At 34.1% G+C, this 27082-nt stretch overlaps 1 protein-coding gene across 1 annotated transcript in view; it reads left to right on the plus strand.

The window, feature by feature from the left end:
* SLO2 (slowpoke 2) overlaps positions 1 to 27082 on the plus strand; it is a 377835-nt gene that overhangs the window by 333900 nt on the left and 16853 nt on the right. The window contains exons 17-19 of the mRNA XM_072544101.1: positions 1800 to 1911; positions 13431 to 13616; positions 15685 to 15870. Coding sequence (XP_072400202.1) covers positions 1800 to 1911; positions 13431 to 13616; positions 15685 to 15870 — 484 coding nt within the window. The remainder of the gene's footprint in view (positions 1 to 1799; positions 1912 to 13430; positions 13617 to 15684; positions 15871 to 27082) is intronic.

The following is a 27082-nucleotide window of genomic DNA, read 5'->3' on the forward strand; positions in this document are numbered from 1 at the left end:
ATGTTGGGCGTTTTACTACGAGACAAGATCCCAAATCGCCAGCTACGACAAAGAACAGGAGTGGCTGATGCAGTAGAGACAGTATCAACACTGAAATGGAACTGGGCAGGTCACGTAGCTCGAATGACAGATAATAGATGGACAAAGCGGATACTGGAATGGAGACCAAGAGATGATGCCTACCGAAGCAGAGCTCGTCCACCAACACGTTGGACTGACGATCTAAAACGTTGTCATAGGTATTGGATGCAAGAGGCACAAGATCGAAATAGATGGAAAATTATGAGGGAGATCTATGTCCAGCAGTGGATAAGCGAAGATTGAATGATGAAACGTAACGTATCTCCTTATACGTAAAGAACTAACGTATCGAAGAAGATGAACGTTAAATTGAGAGTTAAAGTTCTGCACGCAACGTAACGATGGTGTTGCCCTCGTCGATTTAGTGATTAACTAATAAATTGTCAGTGCCAGTATTGCCCTTGTCATTTAACCCTATTTTTGATATTCAAAATAAATAACAAATATTTTTTTGAACAATTTCTAATTTTTGAGATGGACGCGATATTAAATGTAGGTGCATTTATTGATGATGAAGAGGACGAAGACATAAAAGATGCCCTTCTTCTCCACATCTTACACGACTATACGGCCGCTTTAATTTTGATACCACGTCTGATATAAAATGTAAAAATATTTTTCGCTTTTGGATTAAATTTCACTTTTCTGGATGGTCGTAAGGGTTCTTGCCTACGACTTCCTTCAACAAGAACAAATCATCTTCATTGCTGAAGTGAAGTCGTTTTCTACTGCTTTCCATTATTCATAAAAATCAAAACAAATATACTTTACCACAAATGTGAAAAAACACGTACCACGTGTGCTTATGAAATGTGGATGTTAAAATTTTGGTAGTCGGGTAAGATCCCCTTGTGCATTCGGTTACCTTCGGCTCGATAGGGATACGTATGAACGTAACGTACCAGCCCGTTACGTTAGGTAATACGTATCTAGATACGTTAGTTCAACCATTAATGCGCATGCTTATATGTGAAAAAGATACGTTACGTATACGTATTTGCTTGCACAAAAACTCTCTAGTGTCGAACTCGTAGGGGTTAGGGTCTAGATGAAGGCAGGCCCGACCAGTGGGGGGGACAGGGGGGGCAAAATCCCCGGGGCCCGGGGCCCAAGGGGGCCGGGCCCGGCCGTTAGCAAATTTAAAAAAATTCCTTTTATTAAAATATTTTACAACAGATTGAATTTGCTTGCGGTTTTAATTATGAAATTATTATAAGAAATATTATGCATTTGGAAAAGGCAATATGCAAGAAATTATTTCTTTGCATAAGTTACAATTAATAAAAATATATCGGGAATACATTGCGCGTGGGAGCCCCTGATCGGAAGCTCGCTCTATCGGCCACTGCCACACTTCCTTCCTGTGTCAATAGCATGAGTGTTCACTATTACATATCCCAGTTTATGAGTTATCAGATTTTTGGGAATTTTCGTTCAACTGGGTTTGGTAGGGAGGGGCCCAGCCGGGTCTCATCCCCGGGGCCCGGCCTGGCTCTGGGCGGCCCTGGATGAAGGTCATATGCCAAGGTGTACCTGGGTCCCGCTAATATTTTATACATCGGAGGTACACAAATTACTTCATGTATAAAGACGTAGGGAATACAGAAATAATGCTTGAAAATATCTACATTTTATAAAAGAATGAATTTATTGACGGACATAATGTATTTATAATGTAATAACAGTTCTTATTGGTAACCTGTGCACGTCTTTTTTAGATTCTTCCCGAGTATTAAGAGCATTACGGAACTATCGCAGTCTTCTAACATGAGGTTCATGCAGTTCAGAGCTCACGACAAGTATGCCTTACATCTTTCCAAAATGGAGAAGGTAAGTTTTTAAACGACGAGCAATACAAATAAGCAAGTTGAAACAGTAGAACTAGACACTTTATTTTCCACTAATAGAAAAAATATTGACATGTAAAATACAAAAAATGTCTTTATAGTGTAGGTATTTATAATTTTGACAATACTAGAGAAACCGTTGAGAAATCGGAAAGAAAAATTTGGTTTTCTCTTTTCTTAAGAAGATTAGATAACTTAGTATTTCGTGTGTAAATATTTCTTTATTTTATTTATTTAGTTAAAACTGTGTGTATTTGTGCAGATGTGTAATATTCTTTCTTCTGTAGTAATTAACGATCATTTGGTTAAACTACTTATCTAATTTTATACAATATTATTAAGTGCTTAGTATAGTCTGCTTGTTTTTAGTGTACATAGCAAAGATATTTTTTATGCAGTAAAATCTCTTTAAGCGACCACTCCTATAAAGTGGCCACCTGCATATAATGACCGATTCTGAATTTCCGGTCATTTGAAATGAAAGTAGCCTTTCTTTTATACGGACCAATCTCTTAAACCACCACATGCACCCATTAACGAAATTTTATAGTACGCGTCAATGATAAAAACAATATTCTTAAAAAATATAAATAGATAATAACTGCCTTAATGGTATGCGGATTCGTACAATTTATTCTTCAAGCTTTTAAAATCTGATTTTAACATTCATTTAACTTTAACGTGTTAACTAATCGCCGACACTCTTTTACCCTGGTATTGATACCTGGTACCTGGTATGATAGTCTGATCAATGATACTTCTCCACTAGTCGCGGTCATCTGTTACATGTACTGCATTAGTATACTGCTTGTTGACAAACTTTTGCGTGATATCTGCCCGTCGCTGTGGAGATCTGCCGCGTTGGCATTGAATCTGAGGCCTTCCTTGGACCACCAACAGCTCCATTTTATGATCACTTCTATGGATATGATCAAAGAACTTTGAAATTTATAGTAATGTTTTCATAAATTCAAGTTTGTCATAGTAATGTGACGATCACGCCAGAGCCCGTTTAGTTTAGTCGTTTCTGCTCCTGCTAGTTAAATGCGTCTTCGAACTTCAGGTTCACAATGGCCTGTGTTCTTAAATACAGCTCCAAAATGTATCATAGAGAAGACTATCGTGCATCCCGCAATAGTTTGGGGTTCAGGAAACTGTTTTTGGCGATCAATAGCCATGATTTTGGTTGTGTTGTAGTTAACTTTAAATCCAAATTTTTTTAAGAAGCTAGTGAAACGCAAGTAAGACATCTTGACACCGCCTAGGTTTACTCTTCCCTGTCAACTATCCAAGACTGTGCACAATATAAAATCTGAGTATATGTTAAACAATAAGGGAGATAAAACTCTTTCTTGACGTACTACCTTCTCCAAAGTACATTCGTCAGATAGGTATCCATTCAATTGAATATATGCCAGGTTATCTTCATATAGTTTGCTATACCTTGGTTTTGTTATGTTTTACTGTAATAATTTATTTTATTTTTAGTAGTAACAAAACTGCTGACGTATATTTACAAGACAAACAATAATACCACTAATTAAAAGACAATTATAGAAAAGGCCAGAGGATTCAATCTAGAAATATGTCTTCTCTTTGGTGAGCAATTATATGCAATTGTCTTCTTCTTCTTCCTACTTTATAAATAGGCTTAATGCCTATTTTACTTCGGTTTTTAGCCTCAATTCACGTTGTCTGACCATCTTTTCGTCGGTCGTCCCAATGATCTTCTTCCATTTGGCGATTTGTCTCTTGCTATTCGTACTATTCTATTTTTTGTCTTTCTTTCGATGAGTTGATTCCATTCCACTTTTCTTTTTTTGGTCCACGCGTTTATTTCCTCTATACCACATCTCGCTCGTATTTCCTCACTTCTTACTCTGTCTCTTAGAGTTTGGTTTGTTATTTTTCGTAAGACTTTCATTTCTCTTGTTTCTAGTAGTCTTTGTGTTTTCGCCGTATCTGTTCTTGTTTCAGAGTTCTTGTAATGTGTACGTCAGAGTTTCAGTTTTCTTGTAATATGTACGTCATTATCGGTCTTATTGTTGATTTATATATCCTGGTTTTCGTTTCCGTTGTGAGGTATTTGTTTCTCCAGATTGTGTTGTTGAGACATCCTGCTGCTCTGTTTGCCATGTTCACTTGTTTTTGTACTTCTTCTTCCACTTTTCCGTAGCTTGACAGTTTTATTTCCAAGTATTTAGTTTTCATCATCAGTTCTATTATTTTGTTATTTACGACGTATTTAGTTTACATCGTCTCGGTTCTGCTGATATTACTATCGTTTTAGTTTTCTCTGTTGAGATTTCCATGTTGTATATGAGCGCCGTATCTTCGAATTCTTTAATTAATCTTTGTAGGTCATCTTTATTTCCGGCTGTTCTTATGGCGTCGTCGGCGTAGCATATTATCCTTATTTCTTTTTCTCACATTCTATATCCTCTTCTTTTTTTAACTTTCTTTATGATTTCATCCATTATTAGATCAGATTCCATTATCAGATATCCATTATCAGATTAAATATTAATGGGCTCAGCGAATCTCCTTGTCTAATGCCAGTTTCATATTTGATGGGTTGCGATAGTTTTTCTTTACATCTTACCATAGCTATGTTATCTTTATATATATTCTCGATGGTTTTTACCAAATCCAGTGATATTCCCCTTTCATATAATAAATGTATCGCGTCCCGAATTTTCACTCTATCAAACGCTTTCTTAAAATCTATCAGACACATATATGCTGGTTTGTTGTATTCCAGTGACTTTTCTTTTATTTGTCTTATTACAAAAACTGCATCCGTGCATGATCTTTCTATCCGAAATCCTTGCTGTTCCTCTTGCAGAGATATTCGTTTGTTTATTTTTGTCGCTATTATTCTTGTTGTCAATTTGAGTGTTGTATTTAATAGATTTATTGCTCGATCATTATTAGGGTCTTTCTTATCTCCTTTTTTGAAGAAAATAACCATGATCGCTTTCCTCCATTCATCTGGTATTCTGTTCGTGGTGATTATTTTATTAATAGGAAGTTGCAGTTGTTGTACAAGGTGATCACCTCCATATTTTAAGAGTTCATTGGTATTTGATCTTCTCCTGGTGACTTTCCGTTTTTTAATTTGTTTTATTATTATATGCAATTGATAATCCAAAATTGAATAAATTTTGTCTTATTCTTATAAAAACGGATAGTACTTATCCTTTGGTTAAAACATGTGCCATACGTAAGGAATGTTGGCAATCATCATGGCATTATTTAGTAGCATTATCTGTAGTAACGCAGAACAGCTGCACAGATGTGGTGTTGAACCAGGTTCTGAGCTTCTTTAATTAGAATGCTCTTCTTCTTCCTGGAAATATTCTTCCCTGTAGGATGGCTTGTAGGAGAACATATCTTAATTCATTTCGCTTATGAGTCCGAAGTACAGTAGCTTTCTAAATTTGATTTTGGTCAGTGCCTCCCGATACGTCTTTATTCTTCGAAGGACTTCTTCATTCATAATTCGGTCAGTCCACAATATCTCAAGTATTCTCCGATACCACAGCCACATCTCAAATTCTTCTAATTTGTTATACATTTATTCATTTAAGGTCCACGCTACAACACCAAAAAACAGAACAGATAAGACGGCTGAAAAAGATCGTCACCCTTTTGAAGGCGGATCTTTCTTTTCCTATGCATGCTCTATCTCCTGGCTGTTGGTTCATTATTTATTTAATATGGTACCGAGATAGTTGTAGTTCTTCACTTCTTTTACTGGAGTTTAAATGACTTTCTGTTGTCTTTTGCTTGCTAATTATCGTGATCTTTGTCTTCTTTACGTTTATATTGAGTCTACATTGTTGACTGTGGTGTCATCTGCATATCTGATATTGGTTAACCGGTACCCGTTTGGTGGAATGCTTTTTTTAATTTCATCTAAAGGTTCGCAAAATATTTTTTCAGGGCAAGCATTGAAGATTCATGATCAGGCTTAATTAGCCTACAGTTGTCCACTGCTGAACGCATGCCTCCCGTAAAATTTTCTATTTATTTCTATTTTGAGCTTTTTGGTCATCCTTTTCTTAGATATGCGTCTTGTTTTGGTCACCATTGCAGAACCTTTTTGGTCTATCTATCATCCGTCAATCTGGCAACATATCCATATCAACTGTATCCATAATTCCTGTTCACGGTAGTGTTGCCCAAATGCAAGAACAAGACGAGACTTAGACAGTCTTGGTATTGGTCTTGCTCCAATACACCTGGTCTTGGTCTTGGTCTTGGTATTGCACTCCCGGTCTTGGTATTGGTCTTGGTCTTGCAAGTCTTGCAGTTACCCATTAATTAGCCTATTGCTATTTATTAAACGTTACTTTAGATCTTAGAACAACGTAACAGAGTAAGTACATTTTAAGCTTAAATTAACATAGCCGTAATAAAGACTAACCAAATTAATAAATGTGTAAACAACTGACACCGGGTGGGGTTTGAAGCGACGATCTAAGCTATCCGTGCCTATGCTCTAACTAACTCAGCTATCTACCAGGCCCCACGGAAGTCAATCTGTTTCTTAATAAATGTTTGCATTTACTAAGCTTACATGTGCTAAAACATGGTTAAAACAAAAAACAACAAATTAATGACATAAGCATGCCTGTATTTTAAAGAACATTATCTGCATAGAAAGGGATTGATGGACATGATGGGCAAGTGTATAGAAGAATTCTGAAAATATCATGGACAGAACACGTCACAAACAAAGAGGTTCTGGGAAGGATTAATAAAGAAATGGAAATTTTAAATACAATAAAAACAAGAAAATTAGAATATCTCGGACATATTACACGTGGAGAGAAATACACCTTGCTCCAACTGATTATGCAGGGAAAGATCCAAGGAAAGAGAAGCATGGGGAGGCGTAGAATGTCATGGTTCCGCAACCTGAGATAGTGGTACGGATTTACATCAAATGAACATTTCAGAGCAGCCGTCTCAAAAGTCCGAATAGCTATGATGATTGCCGACCTCCCCCGCGGAGATGGCACTTGAAGAATACGACAGACATCAATCTTCCACTCAATCTCAACCCAAAGAGTCAGACCCTCATCATACGAAATCATCGTTTTAAAAATTGGTTTTTTTGAAGAAGGAATAGTTAGTCCTCCGTTTAACCTTCTTCTTTCTTTCCTTCTTATCCTGGACTTTGGGCAACCTGACAGGCAACGGCGGGGTTGGTCATTTTATTACGATTTTATATGCCCACTATATCATGTAGTTTTAAACTCACATTTTTCCATGAGTGCGTCTCAAGATACCTTACTATATTCACCAGATTTAGATGTGTACCATTTAGGCTTATAGGATCTAATTCTTTATAAATTTCTTTTAAAGAATTTCATGATTTTGGACTTCAGTGAGCTTATGTGAAGTCCTAAAAGTGTCCTCCTTGATACGGATACTGTCTTGATATATCGGACTTTTAACCAATGCACCATCCCTAATGTGACTAATGTACTTTCTAATCTATAGAGAAAAGGATAACTTAAAAAAAATTAAAAAAATACTTACAGATTAAAAAAATTAAAAGAACTTTTTTTTTAATATCGAAAGGTGGATATCGAAAGTGATTGGTTTTTTGGGAAAGTATTTTCTAGTTCATCCTTCTAGAAAAACTAATTACTGTCAATATATAAATGTCAATCTGACAAATAAATCCAGTTGAAATTAAAAATAAAATAGTATATTTTGGTTATAATTTGTATATTTATATTTTTTTACTAAACGATATCTTGACTATTAGTTAGGCTAGCTATCTACTTTGATTACAACTATGGCTTAGAGAAATCTTGAGTTTTAGTTTTAGTATTCGACTCGCACGAAATGAATCTCTTGATATGATAGAATTGAGCATGTAAAAAAAACTATCAACAAGTAGTCTCGTACTCTTAAAGTATTTGCTGTGAGATTTCTTCTATTTTTCAGCACTGCATGGCTTGTGTAAACAGAATTTAACATAAAAACTACATAGACTCGTTTAAATTTCAGTTAGCAACTACTAGCAGTACTAGAAGCTACTGTTCACAAGACTCCAATCAAATATTGGTAAGCAGAAAAGTATAAAGGAATGTTTTCGAGTCTTGCATGCAAAAAATAGAAGAAACCAATATGTAGGCTTTTAAAACGGATTATGGTGTTCTCATGCTGATAAAAGTAATAACTATAAATATTTATTTAACTTTTGTCTTCAATGTGTTAATATTTTATTACAATTTTGACGAAAAGGTTGTTGACAATCGAATTTGAGAGATTCAAAAAAGGCATATTGTATAGTCGGCTGCAAGTTATGATAATAAGTCATTACGTCAAAATATTTAAAAAAAAACATATTATATCTTCGTTGTATTGTCATATAGCTTCCTTAAGAGCGTAGGCGCAAATTTTTTAACAATATTTGGTACTTTTCTCAGGATTCGAAAAAAATTAATGCATTTAAAAAGCATTGGTCCGAAATTTTGCGCCTACGCTCTTAAAAGGAGATTTATTTATTCAAGAATATACTTACAAAGATTTTAATCGTCTTTTAATATATCCCGATAGCGGATATTGATTAGATGTGACAACGGAATGTGATTATTTCTGAAAAAAAATCAACATATCTCATCATCCTTTTTCTTCGGCATTTTCCCATTATGCGTTTGCCACTTTAATCCTCCACAGCTTTCTATCCTCCCATTCACCTTCTTTAAAATAAATCTCTGTCGATCATCACATTTCCCATATATGTTTTCCATCTTATAGCTGGTCTTGCTTTTCGCCTTCTTCCTAAAGGTTTTTATTCCATTACTCTTTTTGATCACCTTTGGCCTGGCATTCTTTGAACTGTGAACCATACCATTTTAGTGCTGTTTTCAATTAAGTGATAAGCCACATTCTTGTTTTAGATGTTTTGTTACAGTGATTGGTTTGTCTGCTTATATAATCTGTTTGTTATATTTATCCATTTTCCTAAAGTCCATTTATCACATTTTTTCATATAATTGTTTCCTGGCTACAATATCGGAACGAGTTACGATGACCTTGTTTAAGCTTTCTCCTCTTCAATGTAGAGCTGCTTACTTTTTTGCGGGAGACTGGTGGCGAGCGACATTATTAGTTGTTAATTAGGTGTGTGAGATCTACTAGAGGAAGAAGCCAGGAGAATTTACACGGAGGATTAACCTATGGCGCTCTCCTACCGTTCTTTTTCATGTGATAATAAAATAGTCGTCAGTGTACTGGACTCTACGCTTAGAGTCCAGTACACTGACTTGGGCTTATAGCCCTAATATAGACCTTAATATATTAATATACTAATATAGAACTTAATTATAAACCTTCAAAATTACCGAGAATATGTGAATTTATTGAAACTTAGCAATGTCGCTCTGTTACATCCCATTTAGGTAAACTACTGTACGACCGGATTCACTTTGTATTTGAGATGCGCGAAAGCGATTGGCGAGTCGTTACCAAAATAAAATTTAGAAAATTCTGTTAAAAATATATTTGCATGAATAATCTTCTTCTTATTGCGCCGTCTTCTTTCGAAGGTTGGCGATCCAAATGGCAATTGTAGTTTTGGAAACTGCTGCGCGAAAGGTCTCTGCGGATGACCGGTCGAACCATCTCCTCAGGTCTTTCAGCCACGAGTTCTGGCGTCTTTCTACTGATCTTTTGCCCTGTACTTTTCCTTCCAGTATAACTTGAAGTAATTCATATCTTTCGCCTTTCGCCCCTCAACACATGACCGAAGTATTGCATTTTCCTCTCTTTGATTATTCTTAGTAATTCTTTTTGTTTACACATGCGACGAAGTACCTCAACATTAGTAACTCTTTGTACCCATGGAATTCTCAACATTCGTCTGTATATATACATCTCAAGGGCATCTATTCTTTTTTCTATTTCAGAGTCCATTGTCCAATTTTCACAGCCATACAGTAAGACAGAAAAAACGTAACATCTGATCATTCGGAAGCTGTAGACTAAGGTCTGATCTTGTAAAAAATGTTTTTATGCTCATGAATGTTTTCCTTGCTTGTTCGATTCTTGATAGGATTTCTTTTTACACTGCATATTGATATTTGTTCCCAAATATTTTATGGAATTGACCTGTTCTATTATTTGACCCTTGGCATACACCTGTACGTTTATTGGTGTCTTTGAAAATACTAAAGGTTTAGTTTTGGAAACGTTTAGATGTAAACCGAACATTTCACTGTGGTGAACTACCGCAGTTATTATATTTTGTAGTTATTGTGCGTTGCTTGCTATTGAGACGGCATCATCAGCATATCTGATGTTGTCTATGCTGATTCCGTTGCACCCAAAACATGCATATACATCTACATTCATGTCTCTGCATCGTTGTGTTAACACATTTAAAGCAAAAAGAGCCTCTCGTGTTCTCAATCCGTTTCAAAATCCGAATTGAGTGTCACTCATCGAGTGTAACTCGCACTTCTTGTAAATTTGTGTATGGATAATTCTGAGAAAAGTTTTAAGGACATGAGACATCAAGCTTAATATTCGATAATCATCGCATTGTGAGGAATTCGATTTTTTTGGTAATGCTACGAATGTTGATTTTAGCCAGTCTGTTGGTATTTTACCTTTGTCATATATCTTATTGAATAGTGCTGTTATTAAATCTAGGCTTTTACTTTCGTTATCTGCAATTAGTTTAAGTATTTCGACATTGATATTGTCTGGACCGGTGACTTTTCCATCTTTCTGAGATTTTACTGCGTGAATCACTGCTTCTTTGGTTATTTCTGGGTCTTGTTCATTGAATGAATAATACGTCATTGTAACATTAACATAAAAAAGCTTTTACTTAGATTATTAAAATTGTTTATCAAGATAATCCGTAACTGATTTCTTTCAATATAGACAAACTTATTGCAACAAAAGTGTGTCACTAACTATTTTATACTGTTATTTCTTAGAATAATGTAAAGTAATTACGATTTAAAATTCTTTTAAGGCGGTATTATACAAATTAGGGTGGTTGTAGCCGCTATATATTTTTATGGTAACCAAATGGTGTTTTATATATCAAAGAGACATAAAATTAAACTTTTCAAGTGGTTTAAAAAAACAACTTATTTCTATACTGCATTTAAAGAGTATACTGCTGCAAAACTGCTGACAAACTGTAGAAACAATTACATTCGCTCCTCGACGTTTGGCCTACGACTGATCGTTCTGGGTTTACCGAGCGTCAGCACCATTGCGAATCCAAATCTCAAATACAAAGTGAATTCGGTCGTACTGTAGCATATCCCGACCAATGGCAAACGTGCAATGCTAACCAAATGTTTCTCATCCGTTTTCTGTCATTTACAACGAATATCGAACATCCTCGTGGCTTACCGAAGAGAAATTTGAACCGTGTTTTTGGTTTATTTGGAATATTATGGAAAATCTGCTCGACAGCCAAGCAAGCGTGTATAAATGCTGCGGCTGTTAGAGGTTCGTAGAGATAGAAATCTAACTTAGACGTTATTTGGAAATACTTCCTAGTGAGTACGTTAACAAGCCGATTGAACTTTTTTAATTGAAATTAAAGTCATAGGAACAGAAAACACCATTCTTTAAAAAACTTTGTAAACGAAAAAGCCTTACTGGTCTCTTACAAAGTATCATATAAAATAGCCAGATGTAAAAAGGCTAACATCATTGGTAAAGACATTATTCCGCCAGCTGTGATGGAGATTGTAGAAACCATGTTTGAAGGTAATGTTTCCAAAATATTGCAATCCATACATCCTTCAAATGATACTATTATCATCTTAATTAGTGGATACGGATATTAATTGGATCCTTAAACGGATAGTAATAAAATCGCTTATTTAATTGCGTTTATCAGAGTTTGTAGTAGTATAATGGCAGTGAAAGAACTACTTTTCTGCAAGCCTATAGAACTCAAAGCAACACCACTTTGTTTGGTATTTTAAATGATTTTATTAATGCGGCAAACAGAGTGTGGAAGAATTGCGTTAAAATTTGCACCGATGATACACGTACAATGTCTGAAAGATTCCAAAGTAAAAAGCACTTGTGAAACGAAACAAAAATCTCCGCAATATATCTAATTCCATTGTATAATCCGCAGAAAGGCTCTAGCTTCCAAAAAAAATAAGTACTAACCTCAGCATTGTGCTAACGATGATATGTTCTTTTTCTTGAGGTGCCTATACGTGACAAATGGCAATCATGGCAATCTTTATCTTATCTGCAGCAGCTAAGAAAAGCTGCACAGATGTTTTGTTGAACCGGGTTCTTAGGTTCTTTAGTCAAAATGTTCTTCTTTTTTCTGGACCTCGATTTTTGAATATTTTTCTTTGCAGTCTGGCTTATAGGAGGGCATATCTGGATTCAGTGTGCATACTGTGTCTGAAGTGTTGTAATTATCGAGATTTAATGGTGGTCAGTATTTTTCAGACTTCATCAGTCCATGGGATCTTGAGTATTCTCCGATATGACCACATCTCAAATGATTTCAATCTTCTGCACATATGTTTGTTTAATGTCGACGATTTAAGGAAGAACAGAGAAGAGATAGCATCGCAGCATTCTTATTTTAATTTCAAGAGAGAGGCTGTGGCTCTTGAAGATGGTCCCGATTCTGTTGAAGACAGATCTAATTTTTTCTATGTGTTCTCTTATTCTCCTGGTTGTTGGTACATTCTTCATTTATTATGATGGGCTTATAAGCGCGATAAAAGGAAGAAGAACAGTATTAGAAAGTTCTTTTTGTGACAATAGAAACTCATTAAAGCACCTTGGTACATAATTTAAAAAAATATTTTTTTGCTGACTACAGTTCGGTAGCAAGTTACGAGTGCGTAGGGGATCCATTTTGAACTACTCCCAAAGGTCTCAACTGTAAAAGAATGAATATTTATTTATTCTGCAACTGGTGCAATCGGAAGATAATTCAGTTATAAATCTCTCTTTGACTTTTGGGCAGGAGTGGATGATGTTTTTTCTCCACTGAAAGCAAGAGCATTTCGTATATTATTGCAATTTTCAACATCCTACCTTTGACAAGCCGGAGTTTTTGTGGTGGTTACTGTAAAGAGAAAATATAGTTCTTGGATGAATATAGAAAAAGAACTAAGAGGGGCTATTTGTAATGTAAAAGCTTTTGAAAAACTTTTAGTACTGATGAGTTTAATATTAGTTTCATTTGACATTTGGTAGTACCTGCTGAAACAAACATATTTCTTATAATTCAATAGTATATTAATTTAAACAATAAATTGTATTATTTACTGTCTTTAGTTAAAACTATATAATTAAACACCCACCAGCACTTCCGATATGAAGGGATTATCATAGTAATTTGCGGCCGATTAAACAAATAAATCAATTTTTTGATAAACTAGATATACTAATTATGTTAAGAATACTTTAACTTTGGTTAAGTGTTTTCAATAATCCATAAATTGACGATGGTATTTTTACTTTATTCAGAGAGAAAAAGAGCGAGGATCTCACATATCGTACATGTTTCGACTTCCCTTCGCAGCCGGAAGTGTCTTCAGTGCAAGCATGTTAGATACTCTACTATACCAAGCGTTCGTTAAGGACTACGTCATAACCTTTGTGCGTCTTCTTCTGGGTGTGGACCAAGCTCCAGGTTCGGGATTTCTAACATCTGTAAGTCAGATACCAAATATGTTTATTTTAATTGTATATTTAGATCAAACTGTTCTTACATATCTAATGTTTTAATTAATTTTGTTATTTAGTTATTATATCTGTAGTTTTTGGTGTTTCTTTGATAAATTTATTTTCCCTAAAATCTCTTCAAAAGATTAAAATATTAGTTTTAGTATGTATAGCTGATTTCTAAAACAACTGATATAACTCTTAAAGCGTATTTTGTAGAAAATTGAGCAGTGTATTTTAAAGAAAAAATACTTATTATTACATACTATCACTGTCACTGCCCAATCTTAAAATTTGTCAGATAACTTATTCTGTTTAACCTCAAAACATGGCTCCACATGCTAGCAAAGAATTAAAGCAAGAATTGTAACGAAATTAAAAGATGGTTGGTCACTATCTGTTGTAGCGAACCATTTTAACGTAAGCAGAAAAACAATATTTAATATTAATAAAAGATGGAGAGAACAAGAAACTCTCGAAAGAAAGCAAGGTTCTGTAAGACCAAAAATATCTACCGCTCATGAAGATCGTACCCTTTTGGAGATTAGAACAGAATCCTTCTGAAGATGGGAAAACTGCAAGAATTATGTCGCAGTTTCCAGGAAGAAAGACAACAACATGGCGCAAAATTAAAGCATCGCGTCTTAAGTACCGAATCACAGCAAAAAAGCAAGCTCTTACACCTCAACAGAAGCAATCAAGACATATATTTGCTTTAAACCATTAGCTACAAAATCAAGATTTTTGGAACAGGGTAATATTTACAGATGAGAAAATTGTTCAATTTTCTTAAAAGGGCAAAATTGGCGTGTATAGATCAGATAATAATAGATTTAATTTTCTATATGTTGATAAATATCGAGCAACTGGTCATTTTAGCGCCAATGTATGGGAATGGATTTCATCTAGAGGAATGGGAATGGTATGGCGTATTGATGGCAGGTTTGTTGGGCAGACTTATCTGAATATTCTAGAAAACATCATGTTTCCCAGTGTAGAATAGTTGTATCTAGAAAATAATTGTATCCTCCAACAATATAATTGTCCTGTTTACACTGCAAATATAATAAACCAGTGGCTCTAGAATAACAACATCAAAACCTTACCATGGTCCAGCTACAGTACAGATTTAAACCCAATCAAGAATGTGTGGGGTTATTAGGGAAGAGCTCTCTGAAGAAGACAATTTCATAGTTCCTTTCACGCAGATGGACCGAAGACTACAAGCTGTTATCAATGCTGATGGAGATATTACAAAATATTAATTTTATTTTTACATACCTAAATTTAGTATAGTTTTGGTCTTCATAGACACTCGCTTTTTTTTCGAGAGTTTCTGGTTCCCTCCATTTTTTATTAATAGAAAAACTATGGTTCTGCTTATGTTAAAGCAGTTGAGTAAAAGTTGAGTTAAGTCGTTTGTTTTATTCTTTAATAATAATAAAAATAATAACAACCCTATGTTATGTAAAAACTATCTTTTATACACACTTTATAAAATTTAGGAATTCTAAATAATATCAAAATTTAGATCTTAATAATGATTACAATTTATGAATTAACATACAAGCCGGAAAATGAAAGATTACCCATGAAGGATCATATCAATCACTCATTTTGTATTTGCTGTCTTTTTCTATAAATAACAAATGTTTGTTATAGAAAAAGACAGCTAATACAAAATAAGTGGTTGATATGATCATTTATGGGTAATCTTTCATTTTTCCGACTGTATGTAATTAATTTTTTGTTGTTTGTTAATTTTATTATTTGTCTCATAATAAATATAATATATTGTCATTCCAATCAAATACTCTGCTCAAAATGATCAAATCTTAGTAAGAGTCGTATCAGTTTTTTAGGAACCAGCTGTAAGCTAAAGTTTAAGAAGATAGAACAAAATAGGCTACTTGCTCTTTAAGCATATTATATGGTATTTAGATGAATGTTCACAAAACTCCTATACAGACCTCCATTTAATATTAAAATCTACATAAGTGATTAATTTTCTGAAGATATTTTTGTCTGATACCCAATTCTCTTCTTTCTTTTTCAGATGCGGATATCAAAAGACGACATGTGGATCCGCACGTATGGCCGTCTGTATCAAAAACTTTGTTCTACCACCTGCGAAATTCCTATAGGTATCTACCGAACGCAAGACACGTCAATATCGGATTCCTCTCATGTGAGTATGAGCGCAGCATCATCCCCGTGGTCATCATGTGTGCGTGTGCCGTCGGTGAGTAAACATACAGCAACAGACTACTATTTTCGTTTTTCTATAAACTTTTTGTCTATTTTTGTCGGCACCCCCTAAAATATTTTATAAATATATTGAGAATATTTGCGAATTATCAAATAGCAGAAGCAACACAATACTAATGAAATTCATTAGGTAAATTAAAAATATTCTGTATATAATTTTAACAAATATTAAGAAAAGGTAAATATTAAGATAATATTAAGAAAAAATACCTTGGATGTTGGATTACCCAAAATCTGGATCCATCCTTCGAAATTTGATGTAGAATTGAACAGGCAAGAAACTCATTTCAAAAATTCAAGCCTCTATTATCCAATAACTCATTAAATTTGGAAATCCGTGAAAAGTTTACAAGATGTTACGTGTGATCTGTACTTTTGTATGGATGTGAAACTTGGACTTTAAACGCCGATATCATGAATAAAATCGAGGCGTTTGAGATGTGGTTGTATCGAAGGATACTAAAAATTCCATGGACTAGCAGAACCAGAAACGAAGAAGTTCTTCGAAGAATGGGACATCAACGAACTCTATTAAATATTATTAAGAGGCGTAAACTAGAATATCTTGGACATATAATCAGAGAACCAAGATATGAGTTCCTTCGGCTAATTCTCAACGGTAAAATCGAAGGAAACAAATGGATAGGACGGAAGAAACTCTCTTGGTTGAGGAATTTGCGGCAGTGGACAGGTTTGACAGCGGACCAATTGCTACACGTAGCGCAAGACCGAGATCAGTATAAAAATATTATAAGCATGGTAGTCGCCGACGTTCCGTAGGGATATGGCACTCTAAGAAGAAGAAGAAAAAATAAATTTTAAGAAATTTACAAACAGTTATTAGAGCAAGTTGACTAGAATCCATAAACACAGGTGCTCATAGAAGATTTCTTATGGACACAATGTCCTTCGTTTCAAATGTATATAAACAAAACTTGTAACCCAGTTGATAGAGGCACCGATAATTATATTATTTGCGCGACACTAAATACTTCTGGCAATCGGTGTGAAAACAATATTTGGTCTTATCTTGTCTTATTTTTGGTTCATTGTATAAACCAAATGATAATAAAAATTATCAGCCGAGCACACTGTCGCTCCATCAAATGTTTATATAACAACTATTAGCAAAAGTTTGAACTGCGTCAAAAATGGAAGACGAAAGAAAGATAGACTGAGATTAAGTTGGAGAGAAGAAGTCGACAAGGATATAAAAGTGAGAGGAATATAAATGAGTACCTTCTGAACGACTGAAATCAATGGAAACTGGAAATCAGAACTCGGCGAAGAACGTTATAAACTGACTGTATGTCGATATGGCAACTTTTCAACTATCGTATACGTTTTGCAATATGTGGAACAAAGATAACACTTAATTGTTTGAATACGAGTGAGACACAATCCAAGTCTAACTTTTAAATAGTGTTGCAAAATTTCTGTTACATCATTCCTTCTAAAATATTTGTCGGATACATGAGTGTAACATAATATTTAAATCCACTACAGTTCATTGTAGAAAGAAAATTAATATTGCCCCAACAAAACTGTTATTTTTTAAACGATTATATCATTACCTACTTGATTAATTAACAAAGAACACTGAATTGAGAAATTGTTTTGTGACAACAGCGTGAGGTAAATAAATAACGCACTTCAGTAGAGATACAGATAGTATAAACGGTGCATGATTTCTCCTTAAAAGAATATGCGATGCTTTTCTGTACAGCAGATTTATGGTCTATCTATTTGATTTTTAGCTGTAGTGGTAAAAGATTGAAAACAAATAAAATATTTTCTATTGTAGAAATAATACAGTTATTTATTGCTGCTTTTGAAAATCGCCCAATTCCGACAGAGAGAACAGTACGATCAAATATTAAAAACTTTGAAAATTTCGGATACATAAATCTTTTTCTTCTTTGGGTGCCGTGTCCGTCGTCATGTTTACAATTTCCTGAAACCTTTCTCTGTCGGCTGCTGCGCGAAATAATTCTTCTACTGTGGAACCACACCATTGTCTAATATTACGCAGCCATGAAAGTTTCTTTCGACCAATCCATCTCTTTCCTTCCCCTTTGCCTTGTATTATAAGGCGAAGTAGATGGTATTTAGGTCCTCTAATTATATGGCCGAAATATTCTGTTTTTCTCCTCTTTATGGTGTTTATGAGCAGACGTTCTGAATTGATCATTTGAAGAACATCTTCATTGGAAGTGTGCGAAACCCACGATACCTTTAGGATTCGTCTATAGCACCACAATATGAATGCTTCTAACTTGTTTAGCTTTGTGGTTTTTAACGTCTATGTCTCATAACCATACAATAGGATGGACCACACATAACATTTCAGGACCTTCTTACGAATATTCATCGACAGGTTTCTGTTGCATAAAACTGGTTTCCAGGTCATAAAAGCCTTACGTGATATTTCGATCCTGGTTATTATCTCTTCATCAGAGTCACAATTTACATTTAACCAGCTGCCAAGGTACTTAAAATGATTTACCCTTTCGATCTCCTCTCCATTAAGAGAAATCAGACCTTAATCTATATTGATCTTTCATAAATACCTCTATGAAATGTCGTCCAACGGATCAACCACGATCGAAACAAATCTCTGTTGAACACGAAGCTCGAGAAATGCAAGTTTGTTTATCTGCTGAAGAAACGCCTTGTTCGAGTAGATAAATTGCGGACTATGTTGACCTAAAGAGGAGAACTGTAACGAATATTTTAAAACAAAATGGATACAATTGCTATAAAGTGCGAACCACCCAAGAATTTTTTCCAGACGATCCCTTTAAACGTACTATGGTGGAGAAATCGAAGGAGAACAATAACTTTTTAAAAAATGTTTTGTTTTCCGATGAATCTTTATTCGCAATCCATAAACGTTATAATCCATCTATCGTCCGCTATTGGTCTAGGGAAAATAAGCATTTGAGTATTGCTGTGTAAACACAATACCCAAAAGAAATTAAATGTGTGGACTGGTCTTTATAACGATAATATAATTGGTCCATTTTTTATTACGGGAAATCTGAATTGACGTAAGTATCTAGATTTATTACGCAATTAGATTATTCCAGCAGTTCGAAACCTTTCTGTCAACTTTGCTGATGTCTGATTTCAACAGGATGATTGCCCAGCACATAATGCAATCGAAGTTACAAATTATTTGGAACAAACATTCCCTGGAGGATTAATTTCTACACGAGGAACAATAAAATGGCCCCCTAGATCACCAGATTTAGCACCTTTAGATTTTTATTTCTGGGGAATACCACAAGCAAAATTATATCGGCATGAATTCGAATGACCCACCAATTTAGCAGAATTGCAAGAAAAAATTGTTCAACTCTGTAGTCGGGTACAGCCCAATCAGCTGAATGCAATGAGTCTTGCTTTAGTTGATAGATTTGGATTTTATTTAGCGCAAATTGGTGGTTTGTTCGAACATTTAATTGGTTAGAGATTTTTTAAATGTCTTTAATTTTAATTTAATAATATTTAGAATAATTTTTAGTTGGTTTTTTTCTTATAAAAATAATATTTATGTTTTGTTGATGTCAAGGTAATTATTGTTTTATGTCCAAGCTATTGCAGCTAAAAATCTACAAGAATTGCATTTAAAACTCGAATATAAGTGTTCGAGTTTTTCTTAAGGTTTACCGACGGAAAGTTGGCGACGAAATAATTTTATGCCAAGAACACTCCTCGTCAGTGTCTACTATGATATACGAAGATATTGTGATGCATCTGCAATTTTATCGCAAATATTTTTCCCACTTATATTCTCCCACTCTTTTATTCTTACCTTTACCACGAAACCACTTGAGTGTACCATTGTAAAGCCACTCTCTTTTTTAAAACTCTCTCACAATATTGGCAATTTAAATTTTTAAATGTTGTATAGACATGTGTATATTTTGTAATACCTCGTAAATCGTGCCGTTTGTTCACCAAGTACTTCCTACAGTGGAATATTTAATGATATAATGTACATACTACAAGACACTATGATATATTGGGACTTAATGAATAGTTAGCTAGGTCATAGTTCAATCACGTAAATTATTATATTTAATGTAATAATGTCTGTAGAGCTGTCAATTTTTAGTTCTGTCAATTTCTTATAAAAAAAACTTTTTAATAATATTCAGTTGGCTTCAGCGACCTCCTCCTCCAACCGATCACACTCTGACCATTTCCGCGCATACCGTTCCTGAGCATACTGAGGATATAAAAGCAGTTACACAGGGTAAGACCGGGTAAGATCAATAACACGAATTTTAGTTTAACACATTAGTTCTGAAGTTGGTCTCAGACGTATAAACGGCTTGCAGGAAAAATGGTCACTAGAGAACACAGTTTTCGTGCCAGATCAGCAAACACACATTCACACACAAAAAACACTCACACACACAACTCTCACACTTACATGACGGTAAAAGGGTCCTTTTTCTAGTACCAAAGCAACCTCTCCGTTAGCGCCCTCCGCCGATCTGAATGTTGTGCTCGCCGCAAATTCTAAGGTCAGCTGAGAACGTTTAAACAACTGACAGAACTAAAGTAACATTAAAATAGTAGCGTCTATCACTGGCATGCTATCTCATACATCATACTGGGCTACCTTTCGCGGCAAAAAGCCGCCTCTCGAAAGCTGGCCGTTAACGCAAACATCCAATCACAAAATTTTAGTGCAATACACTAGTTCTGAAGTTGAATGTAGACGTAAAAATGGGTTGCAGCAACAATAGTAACTAGAGACTCGGTCTTTGTCACATTTAGCTAAAAACGCAAACACTACACTCTGGAAAAAACGTCACATTCAGATTAAGCATTTCACCTCTGATTTAACTGGCTATTCAATCTCAACAGCCTCCAAGATGCTCCACAACACTCACCACGACAACAATCTTGAGCTTAATCCTCAAAATAAACATTGTAGTAGTAGTAAGACCGGTCGTCACTCGACACTTAGTAGTAGGCAGATTGAGGCCTCAGTGCCGTTTGGCGATTCTCGTATTTCTGGAGAACAAGATACTGGTACATCACGAGTGAAGGGAGTAGGCATATTGAGACCCGGAACTCGAACGGAACCATACCCCCCTTGATAATGGCTTCAAAATGGGTGCCGAAACGTCGAGTTTTAAATTCTCAACACGGTTCTTCCCGATAACTTACTAATTGTCATTTAACTGACCGCGAAAATTTTTCGGAACATAAATATATATATATATATATATATATATATATATATATATATACATATATATACCGTTTTTGCTCTATGAAATTACATAGAAAAATAACAGACGTGAATTTAGAACCGCTGGCATAGCTGAATTAGCCATGTTCTTATAGACGGTGCACGCTTATATTGCTTTCAGGATGCCCGTTGCTACAGAGATACTAATGCCAACACTATCTAGTAGGATCAACATTACGCGCAAGAATATCACGTGTAAAGATCATGGAAGGTGGGAAACCGGAGGGATACATGACATATCTCTTGAAGAATGAACAACTGGTGAAAATATACCAGCAAAAGAGTAATGCGTCTCAAATGATGAGTCTCAAAAAAAGAGGCATTGGTGAAGATATCGTCACAAAAAACATAAAAAGTCAAGTAATGTCCCTAAAATAAAGAAAAAGTCTATAAATAATATCTTCTTGTTGACTTGTTTTTTTAATATTGGTTACCAAATTCTATGCTAGTCTTCTACTGAAGAATTTTTTACGCAGTTTATTTAGTTTAGGGAAACGATTTCCGATTCCTTCAGGTCTATAAAAGTCTACAAATATATTATTTATACACATATTTATATACAAATATACTTTCAGTTAGATTTATCAGTAAGTTTATTTTTTGTTTATTAATTTAAGTCGTTTTTGATATATTTCACTGATCTGTTCAATAAGTAGATTATGTTAAATGTATATGTAAAAAATAACCTTAAAATGATGTACCCACTTTTAAATAATACAGTATTTTTAAAGGATTTCCACTCCGTTTAAAACTATGAATCTGAATCTATTAATATACGAACTCCCAACGTTATTTCCCAACGTAAATAAACTACGACTATACATATTACATATAATATGTAATATACACGTTACAAATATGATTTTTGTAAAATTTTCTGTATAGGATTAACATTAAAAAATGGTCGTTTGAGCTAGCTAACTATTCATTCAGTCTCAAAATAATGTAAATATATTACATTGGATCTTTTAAAAGCAGAATTTTGATTTATTTTTAGATATTTTAATATTATTCAGTTCACTCATACACATTTGAACATATAAAGTTCATATGAATGAACCTTTTGTTTAATTGAACAGTATTTTTATTGCATACTCTTACTTATGTACTTTTACCCTACTTCATTACATTAAATAATTCTTTTAAAACTGAAATAGCCGAAAGACTTTATTCAATTGGCGTAATGTAAGTTAATATTATTTTTTTATATTGATTAAAACATTTATTCTTTTACCGACTTATATGACTGTCTAAAAGTAACAAAGTTATAGGATTTTTAATGTATATAAGTGTTTAATTAAAGATATGTGATGATATTGTCAGATATGCACAAAAGTGAAATCTGGAATACTCTTTTTTGTTTATGTTCTATTTTTGTTGGAATATTGAGATAGTTCTTTGAATTAAAACTAAGATGTTATGGTATACATGGTAATAAATATTCAGTATATACTTATAATCATATAATAATAATAGGTTCAATTACGTGTTTAAAGATATACAGTGTGTAAAAGTCAAATGGAATAAATTCATTATTTAGGTTACTGTACATATTTATAAAAAATCCCGAAACACGTCAAATTTAAATTATAACTTGACATTCTTTAACTGAAAATGCAACCCCCACCTTCAACCCCCTTAGAATGACAGGTACAACCCTCAATTTTTAAAATAGGAAGTATAGGCTTGTGATATATCGTTTGAAAGGTCTTTTCATTCTCCATTCAAAAATATTGTCGCTTTCAAGTTTATTAAGATTAATTAAGATAAAATCAATTAAAATCATGTGGTTACCGAAATTCGCTACAATACAATCAAAAACTAAAATGTAATGCAAAACGTAATAAAATGTAGAACACGAAAAAGAACTATGAATGTAAATTAAGTAGATGTTCAAAATGTTCACCGCGAACGTATTGGCAACATCCTAATCTCAAATAAAACTGTCTTCTAATATTATTTAACATAACAGGCGTGATCGACCTAATCGCAAGCGTTATTCGTTCTTTTAAGTCATTTAAATCAGAAGGTTTAGTTTTGTACACATGGCTCTTCACATATCCCCATAAAAAGAAATCTAATAATGTAAGATCAGGTGATCGCGTTGGCCATTCAATCGATCCTCGCCTCCCTATCCACCGATTGGGAAATATTGTATCAAGGTACTGCCGGACATTAAGTTGGTAATGTGGTGGTGCTCCATCCTGCTGAAACCATATCGTATTCGCTGGAACTTGAGGGTTTCCTGGATCAGGATATAAATTTGCCAACGTTGGAGTGACATCATTTTGAAGTAGTGCCAAATAATTGTTGCCATTTAAGTTGCCCTCAATGAAAAAGGGACCAATGATATTGTTTCCTACAATCCCTGCCCAAACATTAACCTGTTGAGGGTATTGAGTGTGTTCTTCTCTCATCCAGTGAGGATTTTCTCTGGCCCAGTAGCGGCAATTTTGCCGATTAGCATGACCGTTAAGTGAAAAAGTACACTCATCAGAAAACATAACGTCTTCTAATTGGATAATGTTTTTATTCAACATGTCCATCATTTGCTCACAAAAAAAAATTTCCTATCAAAATCGTCTTCCATGAGCTCCTGAGTAGGTATTATCTTATAGGGATGCAATTTATTTTCTTTTAATATGTTTACTATCGAGGTATGGCTAGCATTGAATGTAGTGGATGCCTGTCTACTCGATGTATGTGGATTTTCCTGAAACTCAAGCAACACATCTAATTTGAGTTCATCACTCAGTGCATTGGCAGCTGCTTTTTTTATTTGCCTTACATGACTAAACTCGCGAAACTCCGGGATATAGGCGGTAAATTAGGAAATTTCTCATGAAATAGGCGAGTTACTTCCTGTTGTGTTCTGGTGTTATCTCCGTAACCAATTATTTGTAAAACTGTTATTTTATGCATTTCCGTTAATCTAACCATTTTTCAGAATTGAATTGAACGAACTTTTTACTTAAATTAAAATACTGACAACTTAAATAAAACAATTTACTAATGCGTGTTAAAATAACGTTGCCACGGAAATTCTTTAAAGTTTTTTAATGGTTACCATCTAAAAACCACATTGCTATGATTTTTGTTCACTTTCTCATTATCAAGACCTAAACGGCAAATAAGTTTTGAGTATATTTTAGCGAATTTCGGTAATCCCATGATTTTAATTTATTTTATCTTAATTAATCTTAATAAACTTGAAAGCGAGAACATTTTTAAATGGAGAATGAAAAAACCTTTCAAACGATATATCACAAGCCTATACTTCCTGTTTTAAAAATTGGGGGTTTTACCTGTCATTCTAAGGGAGTTGAAGGTAGGGGTTGCATTTTCACGTTAAAGAATATCAAGTTATAATTTAAATTTGACGTATTTCGGGATTTTTTATATATAAATATGTACAGTAACCTAAATAATGAATTTATTCCATTTGGCTTTTACACACTGTATACACATTTATTATTTGCAAGATTCACGTACAGATTTAATAATATCCACAAGGAAGATAAATTCCTGCAGCTGGCTATATACCATGTATCACAAAAGAGGTTTAAATCTTTTGTGATTTTAAATGTAGGTATATTTAAAAAAAAGGAAGAAAAAAAATACTTTTTTTTTAATTAAAGAAAATATACCTACATACAAAGGTTTAAACCTCTTTTAGATTTAATAATATCTAATAGACGTATTATCGATTAATATTAAATTTATATAAAAAAAATCAGTGGCAGAATTGACCCCCATTATACACGTCCGAAAGAAAAGACAATACCACGTAGCTTCCCCTCTCTGTTACGTTAAACAGTTAAGTTTACTTATTTAAATTGGGTAAGTGGTGTGGTCGTTAAACCACTCCTATTAGAAGGAAATGCAAGTACTACTCGACTCACATCTTTTTTCTCTGTCGCAGTAGGGGAACGGTTTTAGATTTCAACACGCAGTAAACATGACGACGTATTACAATTATCTAAACAACGTATTTGATTTGAACCTCGTAAAATTTCTGGATTTCTGGATAAAGATACGTTCACAACTACAAGCCTAATCCAAAAAGCAGTAAATGAACTGAATTATTGGTCTATAAGCTTTGGTATTAATTTCTCTGCTAAAAAATCTAAAGTACTCAAATTCAGTCGAAGAACAAATTACATTAAATGGTACTCCGCTCACAGTAGCTAATGAACAAAAGGTACTAGGTTTAATTTTTGATAGTCGACTAACATGAAAACCACAGATTACAAACGTCAAACCTAATTGCTTAACTAGATTAAATCTATTAAATTATCTAGCACACCATCACTGGGGAGATGATGAAGATGTCCTAATTAAGGTATACAGATCTCTCATTCGCTCTAGACTGGAGTATGGATGATTTGTATACATGTCAGCATCAAAGATTTATTTAAGTATTTTTGACAGTATTTAGAATATCGCATTACAAATATGTTTTGGAGCTTTCAGATCCAATCCCGCCCAAAGCCTTCGCTGTGAAACAGGTGAACTTCCCCTTTCGCTTCGCAGGTAACGACTTCTTCTGACATACTTTGCTAGAGTATCTTTGAATCAAAACAACCCTATATATAAGCTAATATATAAACCCTACAATTGTGTAATTGTGAGCCTAACAGTAAATACCACACAATACCTCAAATTTACTTCCCCTTTCACGACCTGTTGATTTTTTAATAACAGATACTCATATACTGTCATTAACTTGGAATAATAACATACCACAAATTAACCTTTTGCTTAATAATTATCACAAAAATGAAACCAGCAGTCAAATTCTGAGGCAATCTTTCCTAGAGTTGGTCAACACAAACTCATATGACAAGATTCTCTACACAGATGCATCTAAAATTGAGACAGGTGTCGGATATTCTATAACCACTTCCAATAGTATCATTCAGAAGTTCTGCTTTCCACAATCCACCTCTATCCATAGAGGAGAGCTGCACGCCATCCTACAAGCATTAAAAGGCTTATATAACCAAACTAAAGCCAATAACATTGCAATATGTACGATGTCCTCCATCGACTCGATTAAAAATATATATTCCGAATATCCATTAGTTCATGCCACACATGAATCAACAAACTGTTTCACTTCTTCTGGAACAAACATAAACTTATTCTGGATTCCTTATTCCTTCACACGTTAGCATTTTAGAAAATAAGACTGCTGATACTGCTGCAAAAGAAGCAATTACAACCAAAACAGACATCAAATCTGTTCAACTAGCATCAGATCTAAAACCATTTTTCAGGACCCAAATCAAAAAGTCCTGACAAAACCAATGGAAGAATTCAACTTTGAAATTCCATAAAATACAACCTACCATCGAAATCTTTCAGCTACCTAACTTAAGTAGAAGAGACCAATTAATCATTTGCAGGCTAAGAATTGGTCACACACGACAGACATGGACACCTGATAGCTTCGGAGGAATCACCTATTTGTGAAAAGTATAGTGAATCATTAACCGTTCAACACAGTGTGTCAAATACGAGAACAAAAAAAACTCTATACAAGGTCTTAGAAATGTTATCCTGAGCCAATTAGAACTTGTTCAGAATGAACTAGATTTCCTTCGACAAACGAACTTGTATTACAAAATTTAGTGCATTCTTTTTTATTACTTTCTCTTTCGTATATTGTTTTTATTGTAAATTATACCTAATGTTATGTAAAATGTATAGTAACAAAATTGACCCAGTGTCAATAACCTTATAGTTAAGACACAATTAACTAAATAAAAAAAGGAAATAACACTATTGTGATCACTAACGCTTTATTGGATTTTTAAAGCAATTGGAAAAATGTTCCCTTAACACTGAATGTAACATTTCAGTAATGAAAGTTCAGGAACATTCTTACATTTCAAACATTTTGAGAGACTAG

The sequence above is a fragment of the Diabrotica undecimpunctata genome, chromosome 9 (genome assembly GCF_040954645.1).
Source record: "Diabrotica undecimpunctata isolate CICGRU chromosome 9, icDiaUnde3, whole genome shotgun sequence".
NCBI lineage: Eukaryota > Metazoa > Arthropoda > Insecta > Coleoptera > Chrysomelidae > Diabrotica > Diabrotica undecimpunctata.